This window comes from Schistocerca gregaria, chromosome 3, assembly GCF_023897955.1.
Source record: "Schistocerca gregaria isolate iqSchGreg1 chromosome 3, iqSchGreg1.2, whole genome shotgun sequence".
In the NCBI taxonomy this organism is placed as follows: domain Eukaryota; kingdom Metazoa; phylum Arthropoda; class Insecta; order Orthoptera; family Acrididae; genus Schistocerca; species Schistocerca gregaria.
In genome coordinates, this window is record NC_064922.1 from 137383349 (window position 1) to 137397305 (window position 13957).

General features: G+C 39.3%; 1 protein-coding gene across 1 annotated transcript in view; it reads right to left on the minus strand.

Moving 5' to 3' along the window:
* Window positions 1-13957, minus strand: part of LOC126355338 (coiled-coil and C2 domain-containing protein 2A) — a 536251-nt gene that overhangs the window by 126382 nt on the left and 395912 nt on the right. Inside the window, exons 18-19 of the mRNA XM_050005633.1 lie at window positions 6001-6324; window positions 1412-1607 (exon numbers count right to left, since the gene is read on the minus strand). Of these exons, the coding sequence (XP_049861590.1) occupies window positions 1412-1607; window positions 6001-6324 (520 nt within the window). The remainder of the gene's footprint in view (window positions 1-1411; window positions 1608-6000; window positions 6325-13957) is intronic.

Here is a 13957-nt window from a genome sequence, read left to right on the forward strand (position 1 = left end):
ATTGCACCCATTTGCTGTGGATAGTCATCATGGAACCTGCAGCTCAGTTTTGGTACTCATATATCTCCTTTTTGGGGAGTTTCTTGGTGACATATAAAGATTTTTGAAAATGGAAAGATATCACTTCTAGATAAATGCCTACAGAATATAAGATTAAAATATGAGAAATTTACTGTGCTTATTTATTACTTAAATTTCATCTCACACAGGATTTTATGTGCTTATTTGACACGTACTTGCAAGATAACTTTGAATTCTGTATCTCAGAAACAGATAAGGATATCTACAAAATTTTCACAGTTGTTTGAGATCAGGTTCTTTGGAACATATTGTAAAAATTTTAGCCATTTACTGTGTATAGCCACCTTTAAATCTGTGGCAATAAATGGCAACATGTACATTAAATCCAACTGCAAGTAAGAACTGAACTAATTAAGAAAACAATAAATGAGCTCAAGTAAAGTTGACTATGTAGCGTAGCTGCCCTTGGCTAAATCAGGAATGGGGGATAGCTGACAGTGCTATCAGTATATAGATACTTCAAATCTACTGAAGGTGTTGTTGACTATTGACAGTGTGTATCCCTTTTTCATTATATGACTGAAAACCAAAACGTCTTTCAATTACAACACATGACAACTAGGTCATGTTTAACAATATTTACATGTTAGTGTGGATCAAGAATCCCCCGCCCCAGAACCATGCCCCTCCCCTTTGACTATGTTCTTGCTTGTCAGTGTGTAGTCAGCTGTCACCACATACAGAGTGAGTTACATCTTATGTATTTTGTCAGTAACTTCAGTGAGTGGTTAGCACAATTATGGTGTATTCCTTGACATGTTCTACACTGGTGCATCTGATCCAATGAGAGAGGTGCACCTCTGACATACTTTATTATCTTGACTCTGGATTTTCCATAATTGCTTTTATGTATATTACATTTGAACTTCCATATGTTTATGACTAGATGACAGTGCATTACATAGACTGGCACAATGTTTGATGTATGTAGATGGTATGTAATGCACATATTTTGCAAAAAATTTCTTCATAGTGAATTACTAATACTTGACTGCAAGAAACAGTTGTAAAAACTCTGTTGTAACTATTTCTTTCAGGTCTGAAGATGGCAGTTAAAATTTAGCAAAACTAGTATTCCATACACATAATTATTGTGATCTGGGCAAATAAAACTTCTCTAACAAGAATATTATATTTTTCATATGACTGTTCCCAAAAGACAGCTCTTTTCATACATTCTAACAGACATTATTACTCACAAACAATTAAAAGCTTTAAATTTTAGAACTCAGCTGTACAAGCTTCATATCAGCAACTTTATAATAATAAAATAACAAAGATATTACAAGTATTTAAATATTGAATGGCTGATTTTGATTCTATCATTTACCTGGGAATTGAAGTACAACGTTGAAAATGGAATTTGCAGACTTCCTAGCCAGTTCCTCTCCAGTCGTTGATGTATATTTGTTTCCCTTATGCTATCATCAGCCAGAAGGTCAATAACAATCTCATCAAACAAATTGAAATGAACAGAATCTTTTATTGACTGGAGTGTTCCATGAGAGTAATCACCACCTGGTGGACTGTTAAGTTAATAGAAATTTACTGAACCATATGTCAACTATTTCATAAACATTAAATAAAAACATTAAATAAAATTACAGCCTACTCAGACTAATCCACAAATTTATGCAATTAGTATACAGTAAAGATGTGATATGCTACAGTTTAAAGATGTAAAATTTATTACGTATGTTGAGTTACTTCTTGGAAAATGCAAACTGTCAAAGTGTATCGCAAGATGGAACTGTGATATTGGTAGTAATAAATTATTAAAACAAGTATCTCTCTTTGTAAGTAAGTCATGTTTTGTATCTAAACTAGTTATTTACTGTATTTCACTTGTAATGCCTTATACCATAAAACACAATGCCCAGGTGAAAATTTCACAGCTTGGTGTGATGATGTTGCTGATTAATTTCGCTATGATGTCTGGATAAACAGATACATAAATAACTGTCATCTTGCATATCACTCTCAACAATGGTCAGCCAGTTCTCTTGTTTCGTTGGTATTACGAACTTCATGTGATCAGTTTTTCTTTGAGATAATACTTGTTATTTGCCACAGACAAGCAATCCTCTTATCCCAAATGATGTGTTATCATTCCCAGAAGGAACTTTGCTTAATTATTCTGCCACACTCTGTACTCATTATTTTCATTAGTCAGACATATGAAACATCTCTAGATATTCTTAAATAATTTGGGAGTAAAGGTGATCTGTCAATGAATACCATAAATGGTGAGTCACTGACAGGCACCAAAAAAGAATGAAAACTCTGCTGGCTTTCAAAAGAAATTCATTGAAGAGCTAGGGTACAAATAATTCCTCACTGCCTATCTCTCTCTCTTTCTCTCTCTCTCTCTCTCTCTCTCTCTCTCTCTCTCTCTCTCCTGTGCCCCAAAAGAGAGGCAGCAGGTGTGGAAGTGGGAAGGGGAGGTGGCAGGTGCACTGGCTAGGAATGTGACACATGTGCACTGGAGCCCGTGTGGTGTGGAGGTGTGGCACACAGTGAAACTGATGCAGAAGTGTGGGTTTGGAGGAGGTGACAGAATGGAAGAAGTGACAACCACTGAGTAGAGGGTGTGAAGTCTGAGGAAAAGAGGATTACAAGAACAAAGGATGTGTGCTAAGGATAGCTTCCATCTATGTAGTTCAGAAAGGTTGCTGCTACAGGGTAGGATTCAGATGGCGCTGGGTGTGAAACAGCCATTGAACTGAAAGATGTTGTGCTCAGCAGTGTATTGCACCACTGGATGATCAACTCTGTACCTGGCACAATTTGGTGGTGACCATCTGCTCTGGTGGACAATTGGTTGGTGGTCCCACCCAAAGGACTGCTGCACAGAAATTGCAACAGCACAACTCACATACGACATTGGTGTTATCACCAATGGGTAAACCTGTGTCAAGGACTGGAACGGAATGTGCTGGGGGGACGAGTGGGGGGTTGGGGGGGGGGGGGGGGGAATCAGGCAAGTGTTGCATCTGGATCTACCACACAAGAATGTGATCACTGTGGCAAGAGGTTGGGGGAGTGACTTGCAGATGGCCCACGATGTTGTAGGTCAGATGACTGACAGAATAGCTCTTTAGGAGGGATGGGAAGGAAGGTGGGTAGGATGCCTCTCATTTCAGGGCACAAAGATAGATAATCAAAGGCTTGGCAAGGGATATGTCTGGATTAGATGCTCCACTTCGTGGTGTTGATGGGTGACACAGGAGGCACTTCTTTGCGACTTATTCTTTGGGGTGGTGGGGCAACTATGAATGTATGAGGAAATGGCATGGGAAATCTCTTTGAAGAATAACCTTGGGAGGGTAGTGTCTGTCTGTGAAGGCCTCTGTGAGACCTTCAGCATACTGGACAACACAATTCTCATCAGTGCAGATATACTGTCCACCAGTGGCCTGACTATATCAGAGTGATTTTATGGTGTGGAAGGGGCGACAGCTATCAAAATGCAGGCACTGTTGGTTGTTAGTGGGTTTAATACAGACACAATTATGGATGTCACCATCAGAGAGGTGTAGGCCAACATCCAGCAAGTTGGCATGTTTGGATGAGACGATGAGGTGAGGTGGGTCAGAGTGAGGCTGAAGCTGGTAAGCTTCACGTTCCCTGATGATATCTTCATGGTTTCAACCCATGTCCAAGACAAACCACAGTGATGCCAAATTTATTACATTTGTTTGTATCAAGTTTTAGCTGGGGATAAATCATGTTGAGTCCTATATTAAAATGCAGGCTTTCTCAGTGAATCTTGATGATAAAATCTTCTCTGGTTGACAGCCGAGTCCATGCATTGTTCTTCGGCAACATTTCAGCAAGTTTCTTACTTGCCATCTTCAGGTGAAGTGTCAGGTTCACATCTTGTCCGGATCTTTATAGCTGCAGGACCATGGGATTCTCTGCATCCTCAGTGCCAGTCAGGCCAATCAGGCATGAGCAGGATCAGTGCACCAGCGTGTGGTGGGGGGAGAACTGTGGGCACCAGTTCCTTGCGTCTCGTCTCGGTGCGGACTGTTTATTCTATTTGCCACCACCGACCTGCCCCCCAGAGGTGCGCTCTCATCTTATACTTGATAATATTGTGTTCCAACTCAACACCATGTAGAGCACAATATATCAAGAATAATACAAGACCGCACTGAGGGAGGCAGGTCGGTGGCGGCGAATTGAATAAACAGGCTGCACCGATATGAGACGTGCTGCCATGTCGATTCTGCTAGTGCCTGATTGGCCCGAACGGCACCAAGGATGCAGAGAAGCCCATGGTCCAGTGGCTATAAAGACCTGGATGAGACGTGAACCCAACAATTCGCCTGAAGATGGCAAGTAAAAAACTTGCTGAAACATCGCCGGAGAATAATGCTGTCTATAAAAATGGCAGTCATTCTGAAGTCTCATTTCTGAGTTCTATATACAAATGAACAGATACAATGTTTAAGAGCTGCTTAATATGTCAGCATCTGTTCCGAAGTTTTCTTTTATATTCTGTCAGCCACTACTCTATTGGGGCCTCAAAGACATTTAAAAGTTTTGTAAATAATTATGAATATTATGTCATTGTGATCATTCACTTTTGTTTTGTTAAAGGGGGTGAGTCAGAATTAACATCTAGCCATCTGAGAAATCCGCTGTTACTCAAATTTCATTGATTGATTGATTTCTTTATTAATCTATGTAACAATTTACATTGTGTGGATTTCATCAGCAAAATCATATACAATACAATATACCTACAATTTATACACATAAAATTAATATTTACATACAATTATAAGCTTTCCACAAATATGTTTTCAGATTGCATCTCCTCTGGTACTTTGTCACTCTTCAATGACTTGATAATTTTATGATTTCCTCTTTTTCTGGTACTAAGATCAGTCTGGATTTACATGTGTGGTTTACTTAAGGTTATGTTGTAACTGTTGAGCTTCATAGAAGAGGAGGATGCAAAAAATTTCATACAGCCTAGGAAGCTGTCTTTATTTTTACAGGCATCGTCTGTGATGGGATGCAAAAATGTAGCACCTTACGAAAAGGGTCCTACAGATGTTGTCTAATCCATACTATCTTCTTCATTTCTGTAATGACTAAGAGTGTGGAAAACTGTACAATAATACATATATATCTAATAAACCTGGTGTTTATTACATTGAGAAGCCTTCACAAACAGTACCAAAAATTAATAAGTAAAAACTTCATATGTGCAAAAACTGCCTGCCCTCACTTATTCATTGTCAATGAGATGTTAACCTATAACTTTCCTTCATCATTAATCTACATCAATAAACCATATGATAGTTTCTATATTCATGTCAGTTCTCTCCCTTGTGTAATTACCTGACTTCATCTTTTTATTTCAACACAGTAAATAAATATCCAAATTTCACCCATGATAATCATCTGAGTAAGATTGTTAGCATCAAAAGTAGAAAATAACAAATATACACATATCTGAGTATGAGAGAGCCTTTTCCCTCAACAAATTTCCATTCAAAAATAAACATAAATGTTTCCTAATTTAATATACCGTATAACTGACCAACACACACTTTTTCCATAAAATGTTGATTGTTTCACATTTTGAACATCTGCACAATGAATACATTCAACCTATATACCAGTAGGAATATATCTGTGATGACTAGCCTTCTCAGCGCGAAGTGAAATAACTTATTAAGTTGATGTCCAAGTTCACAGTTCACTGTAAGTCAAATGACATTATTTTTACATCCTCATTGACTTTTCCACAGAAGATTAAGTTAGCTATGTTTTTGAGAACTTGGAAAGACCTCATATTATAGAATGAAGAGGACGTATCTAAAATAAACAAAAAATGCGCCCTATATTTCATATCCCTAGTACTGTAAATGTATGCTGAAATGAAAAGTAAGTTTTACTCACCGCAGTAGTATTTGAAGCTCTTGATTCCATGTGGGATTTGCTCCTTCAGCAGTGGTTGTTCTACAGACAGTATCTTGAAATGATACTTCAACAAATGGTCTTACCGGAACCAGTGTGAACTTGCAACCCTGTGGCCCAACTGTGGTTATGCCCAAAGTATCTACATCTTTCCTGACAGGAACATCAAATGCACGTACAATATTTATAATAATCTTTACTTCTGTGGTGGAAATGCTTTGCGTTGTCACTTTCCTTCGTTCTTTTCGTACTGGCCGAAGTGGTCGTTTTGGTTGTAACCATTTCATGATTGTCAAACCTAATGTACTGGGAAAAAATAAAAAAAATGTTATTACATTTCATGCTACAAATATGTTTACAGACTGATAATACAAATACCTATTGTAAAATGAATGCACCAGACATTACTTTCCACACTGGGCATTTTATTACAAAGAAATGTAACATAATCCCAGACCTTGCTTTCTAGTACAGTCACATACTCACACACTCATGTAAATGTGCCTCATATTTTACACATAACAACTTCGTTTGCAATAACAGTTAAATGTAAAACATGATAAATGTTTACATAAACATTTTATTGTGTTATTGTTTTAAGAAGCAAGGTTTGGATTATGTAACATTTCTTTGTAACAAAGCAAACAATGTGAAAAATAATGTCTGGTAGAAAACTTATACAGGATATATCTATGACACTGATGATGTTACAAACTTCAGAGGTGATGCAGAAATGACGAATGTATCAATTTGAGATAGGGACTCTTGATCCAGACATGACTAATTCACAGATTACGCTGATCAACAAAATTTTTGAAATGGTGTTCTTTGCTAAATCTTGGGTGGTAATTTGATAATTAAATAAGTTTTCGGCTATCAGGCTGAGTTTCTCATATTACTCTACCACATAGCTATCAAAATCCTTGAAAATGCTGCATACTGGTTATTCTTCTGTAGCTTAATCTAAAAAACCTAACTTAAATTTTCAGCAGATTTAATTGCTGAAAAATAATCAAAAAAGTACAGTGAATTACCACATGTACACCTCAGTTCAAAAATTATCTTCAGGAAATGAAGGTGATTCAATAACACTACTGATGACTCATTCTGAACTCACACAATCACATTCAATTTTTTGCCACTTGCATCTCAGCCTAGACAGTTCTGACAGTCGTTAAAAGTGATTGCTTGTTTGCTAAGGTCATGAATGTTTGTGCTTTTATAAATTCAGAAGAAGAAATCACCTATGTGCCTATTTAAAAAGCACAAATTCTTTTTGTTATATCTGTAGACTGAAATCACAAAACAGAAACTTAAACCTCTTGTAAAGAAGTGCAATGAACTTTATTTTGGGTGTAAGGTTAATAAGGAGGATGATAATTGGACCCCACCAGAATGCTGTTTCTCATGTACTGGTAAAAAGATCATGTCAATATCGTTTGCTGTTCCCCTGATTTGGAGGGAGCCAATGGACTGTTCTTTTGTCTGACAAATATATCCTAATTTACCATCTCCTATAAGGTCTTTTGTGTCACAAAGAAAGGTAACAGATACCAGTGCCTCCTAAGAGTGTGACAGTGACTGAAGGTGAATACAGTAACAAATACACTTAAGACAGCAAAGAAGATATGCAGGCCAACCCAATACTTCAATGTCGCTGTGAATCAAATGAGCAACACCTTTGGTGTCATGGGGATCTCAACGATACCATCTGTGGTTTAAATTGTCAAAACAACAGGCTGAGCTTCCAGCTTCAAAATTAAAAGGGTGAAATATTATTTTTTGCAGTTGAAAACTGAGTGTTTATTGTCACCACCATGCTGTTCTTCTGAATATTTCTCCAAGGAAAATAAACTTTCTAATCTTATCAAAAATTTCATTCTGGTCAGATTGCTCATGAGAGACATATCGGAACTTGAAACTGTTACTCCCACTAACCTAGTATGAGAAATAAAAACACCATGTATTGCTAGGTAATTGCAATTTTTCTTCACATGCAGCTCAGTTACACAAAGTGCTGTTGCATTGTATATCAGTGGGACTGCAGAAATAGAAAAGCACTATTATGGGAAAAAATTGCATCACTGAAATGTACTACAGCCTGGACAGAAGATTGTGATAAACACTCCTCCTGTTGAGCCAAAAATATGTATCTGCCAAAATTTTTGTACAAGCCACAGACAACATTTCATCTGAATTCAAGTGGTGCCAAGAGAAGTTTTGAGGGACTGCTCAAGCAAAAATACAGGAAGGAACTCTGATGAACATTTCCTTGATTTGTTGAGAGATGTTGAAAGAATGACATGGGCATCTTCATAAGAGTCTGCATGAACTTCTTGATTAGAGAACTATTGTGACAGTGTGTAAGAAATACTCAGATCATGCCACCTTATGAGCTGCCACTTAAAATACATTCCTTTCAAATCAATTGTGTGTCTCATCTTATGAGTACTGCTTGAGTGTATAGTACTCCTGCAAAATGGGACTAACAGGGGATACTAAAAGTATGCAAGGAAGGCTCACATGAATAGTCACATGTTTGTTTGACCTGTGGAAGAGCACCACAGAAATGTTGAAAGATGTGAACTGACAGATTATTTAAGATAGACACCACTTATCTCGCAAAAGCTAATGTACAAAGTTTTGAGAACCAGTAGTATGTGAAGAATCTAGAGATATTCTTCATCAACCGGTGTATCACTCCTGTAATGACCATGAAGATAAGACTAATTACAGCATTCGCAGAAAAAATAAGCAGTCATTGTTCCTGTGCTTTATATCTGAGTGGAATAGGAAGAAATGCTAACTTAAGGTACCACACTAAGCTCTCTGCCATTGCTTCATAGTTTGACTACAGGAGTTACCTATACTTAGATAAAGGAAAAGCATAAGCAGTGGTCACAAGAAACTTAATAATGGGAGACATGCTATGTGGAATAAAGATATCAACATTACTCTGAAGGGAGATGGCGAAGACACAGATTTGGCCTGCATAGGAAACATGCAGAAACAGTTCCTCCTATCAAATTATTTTTTGTCTCCACCATTCACCCTTTATCTCCTGTATTTTCTTCCAAGTTACTTCGTAATCTTACTGGTGCTCTTGTACTTCCTGACTCAGTAACCTTACTATTTTACTCTTCTAGGGAACTGATTCTTTAAGTACATCTGCTGACTGAAGCATCAAATGAAAATCTGTACCATAGCTGCAATTTGAACCTGTGTCACCTGCTCACTAGGCAGACACACTAACTACTATGCTACCCTGGCACAGTGGCTTTGCCCAACTGCACAGACTGTGCTAGTGTGCCTCCCTCCTCAATCCGAATGCCCATTTATGCCTCAGCTCATTTAGTATTCGCCCTAAACTCGAACAGCGTTGCAGAGTCTCTCCAACTATATTGGAATAGCATTTAAGCATTGAACAAAACAGGAAATGCATGCTAGGGTAGTCTGTACAGTTGTGGAAACTCACTGTGCCAGAGTGGCATAGTGGGTAGCACATCTACCTAGTGAGCAGGAGCCCCAGGTTTGAATCCCAGCCATTGTACAAAATTTCATTTATTGTTTCAATCTGCATATTTACATTGTAGATGATTGTGACTTAAAAAGGTAACTAGACCCAGATAGTTTCATGTGATACTTAAGGCACATAGCATGCAACTTTCAGTAAACCAATTACCACACTTTACAGATCCTCAAGGCCAATAAACATGTGTTACTTTAACCATTGATTATTTGTGTCTTACACTGGGCTCATAACAACTGATATTGAGTTTAAAAAAATACATCTCAATTCTTAATGGAAAAAGGGTCTCATGTGATTTCGAATTGTAAGACTCACGGTCAGGACAAGTCTTTTAGCTTGGTGCCACTTTTGCTTCTTGAGTTTTATACATCTTAAATCCAGTTGTTTCAGTACACGAGATTTTGATTAGAGCAGATAAAATCTAGTGCCCTGCCTCTGCCATTGATGATACTAGGACAGAAGGGAGAGGATGGAACATAGTGCCATTAGTCTACTTCTCTTGAGTAGTACCGAGGAGTCTGCTTAATTAAACTTACCATGAACATCGTTATTTGCCTTCAGTATGAGATATGCTGCAGGAAGGTTTAGAATTTAATGCACTTGAGTTGCACACACTCCAGAAATGATTATCTGTTATTATCTATTTATATGGAAGTGATGTTGTGGCTCTTACATTCTGTCAAAATAGTTTAGACACAATACAGTTACATGAAACACTTCTTTGTTGACAGTAATGATAAAGTTTATGAACATTTCAAAAAATTGATACAGATAAATGAGGGAGAAAAACATAACAAATGACACAGTAAGGAAAGACAAACAATCAAAGCTTTTAATTTTATTTTTTACATAGTTATTATTTTACCATGTTTACAAATGTTCTACGTGTCTATCATTTGCAACATGGCACCTAATTGTTAGCCCAATTCTTCCCATATCAGGAGTTTTAGTAAAAGCAGCTACTTCAAATGTGAACTGGTGCCATCTTCTTGAAAGATGAAATCTCTGCCATCAGTTTCAAATTGTGGCATGAAACACAATTGCAGTGTGTTGAGACAGGTGATACCACTGTCATTTCTCTCAGCAAGGATGAATGGTCCACAGACTGTCTTGCTGGACATGACAGAGAGCATGTAAACTTCCTCAGAATCCTGGGCATTTTCAGCAGTTGTACGCCGATTCTCAGACCCTCATATGCATGTGTTGTGTCGATTGACCTTTCCCAAAAGATGAAAAGTGGTTTCATAATTGAAGACTGATTTTCTCACAAAGTCACTATTTTCAAGACTGTTCTGTACATCAATGCAGAACTGCAGATGGCACAATCTGTCATCATGGCTTATGGCATTGCAATTTGTACAGCTTCACTCTTAATAATTTATGAAGGATTCTCCAGAATGTTGGCTGAGGCGTGTTCAGTCCTGCGCCAGCTCGATATGTAAACTTTATAGGACTTCACAACATCACAACCCTCATACTGCCCACTGTCTGTTCTGATTGCATGACAGAGCCAGGTATTTTGCATTGCACATGTGCTCTATGCAGAGCTGCACCCCTACATATTCAGCCATCACACTTACAGATATACTACACAGGGCAGGTACAACACCTGGCACACCTTGGAGGATGTTTGCCAAAAAGTCTCTGAGCTGTTTAGCACCAAGCCTGCTGGAGTTGCCACAGAACCTGGAGATGCTACCCACGGCACTATGAGATGTGCAGGTTACAGTACAATGTTGCAGTCGCAGACACCTCCTCACATCCATGCAGCCACGTGTTCATATGATGACACCATGCACATACTCTTCCATTAATGCCTACTGAGGCTGGTGCTCCAGCCAGTTACACTCCAGGTTCTGACCGACTGATAGCTGATTTGAGTCTTCGATGCCTGCCACTGCTGCTGCCACCCGAGGTGTTATCTCGCCCTCAACCACGAGTGCCATATGAAGCTGCACTTTTCTCAGTCACTCTCAAGGGCAACTCTTCACTGTAGCTCTATGTGAGTGTCCATGAGCTCATTGCCTTGTGGGACCATTTTGTTACAGCACCTTACTGCTCTTCAGTAAGATGCTGCCAATGAGCTCCCAGCCTTGTGGAAGTTTGTCATTACTTATCCTCCCTGCTGCTCACCACATCGACATTCGTGGATTTCATCCTCGTGTGTACCTTTAAGGCACTGTTGAGGATTAACATTTCTATTATCAAGATGTGCAAACATTTGTTCCTTGAAGTTGCATGTAGTTTAGTCTGTCAATAAGAATTGTTACTGCAAACTATGTATCTCAATACTGTCAGTCAATCTTCTCTGCTAAAAGATATTTCATGGTGATGATTATGTTCTTCATGTGTTTTCTAGTGTTTCTTGCTATGTCTTAGTTCATTTTGCTGGAGCAAGGTTTCATTTTTCAGACTGTTCATGAGATTTTCAACCTACTCGATTTTCATTTTTTTCATTCTGATGGGGCAACACAGTCATGCTTCTCATGTTTTTTTCCAGTTGAATTTCTGAATTTTGGCAGGCACTTGTTTGACGTTCATTTCCCCAATGGTGTCAAAGTTTCTTACCAGTTGCAAGTTTGTAAAATTGGTTTCTTTGTAACTACTCTGTTTTATGTATGATTCAGCAGTCTATTATTGTGTTGTTGCATTAGGCATTGTCTTAATTGATGCTCTTGGTCTGCATTATTTTCAGTGGTTATTTGCTGTAATTTTTGTACTTCAGTGACATCCAGATTACAGCAAGTTGACAGTGTATTTTTGCGTAAGGTTTGGGGGTCCTTTTCTGTCACCTTGTCAGTCCAATCATTGTGGCTGTCTTTGGCACAAATCATTCAGTTATAGGAGCAGCAAATACAGAAACTGCTGCAGATCATAACTCAGCTTACGCAGGTTACGACTGCAATGGCCACATGTCAATAAGCCACTCCTGAATTGGTACCAAATACCAAATAATTGGATGTTTGAGAGTCAGAAAGAGGATTGGTCCACATACAGTCAAAGGTTGAAGATCCGCTTCACGGCATAAAGCATACAACATATGCAGCACAGTGCTCACTTTATTGCAAGTGCAGATACAGACGTCTTTCATTTCTGTTGTCAGTTATTCCCAGACTCTCATCTGCAGGATGTCCATTTTGGCTTGTTAGTGGAACATAAGAGTGTATTTTGTACTGACAGTCAACTCTGGTTGAGCCATGTGAGTGCCACAGTCTCGATTACCACTAAGCAGTCTTCCCCTCAGTGTCCAGACTGAGCATCCATGAGTTTTGTATGTGGTGAAATGGGCCACCATGAGTCAAGTCAGTTGCAATGTTGTTGTGCTGTGTGACAGTTTTGTGTTCACAAAGTTCTATGGCAGAAATCCCTCTGCCATTGGGCCAGTCTTTGCCAGTGACACCACCAGACACCGACCTGGTGCTGCTGGCCCTGCAATCACTAATGCCAGCCCTCTCATCAATCCAGTCATCACTCTCCCTTTTCCTGTCATCACCAACCATGTCAATGATGACACTGCATTCTCATCAACTCTGTCATCATTGGCTCTGTCTTGGCTGCCCCTCCTGTCATCACCAGCCCTGTTGACAATGCTGCCAGCCTTCTCATAAGTCCAGTCATCACTAGCCCTGTCACAGCCAGTCCTCTTTCACCACCAACTGTGTCAATGATGATGCAAACTTCATTCTTGTCACTCCTGTCATCAACAGCCCTGTTACAGCCGCGCCTCTTGATGTCACCAGCCTTGTCAATGTCAATGCCAGCTCTCCTGTAGGTGCAGTCATTGCCAGACCTGTGACAGCTGGTCCTCTTGATGCCAATGCCAGTGCCTCCACACTGCTCCCAGTGGTGCCACTGTTGCCACCCCAGCAGCTGCTACTGCTTTTTCTGCCAGCTCTGCTGCTGGCACTGCCATTCCCATCAAAAGTCCTTCTGGGTCTCAGGTTGTGCTTCTGTGGAAATTTTGCCACAAGCGCCGCTCCCACCTGGGGAGGACAGTTGCCTACATGGCATGCTTGTCTTGATGGAATCACATTTTGTATTGTTTAGTTACTTAGTTCAGTATATTCATGTGCCTTGCACTGAGGTTTGGAAGCTATTGTGCAGTGTTTATATATTTTTCCTTTTCTTGTGTATTGGATATCACTGGTCTTGCAGCATGTGCTCAGCAGTCTTATTAGTTGTGCATTCTTCTGTGGATGTTCATGTCAGTCTTGGGGTTCTTTTTATGCACAGTGCTTTGGTTCTGTTCAATGATTGTAGAGTGTGTTTCAGCATTCAGCAACTAGTCGGTCATTTCTCAGGCATATGTTCACACACTCACATCTCTGAGATGGCTGAGCCATTTCTTTTAAAGGGGGAGGGGTGAGGTGTATGCAAGGCTGTGCCCACACTTATGGATATGCTTTGTGG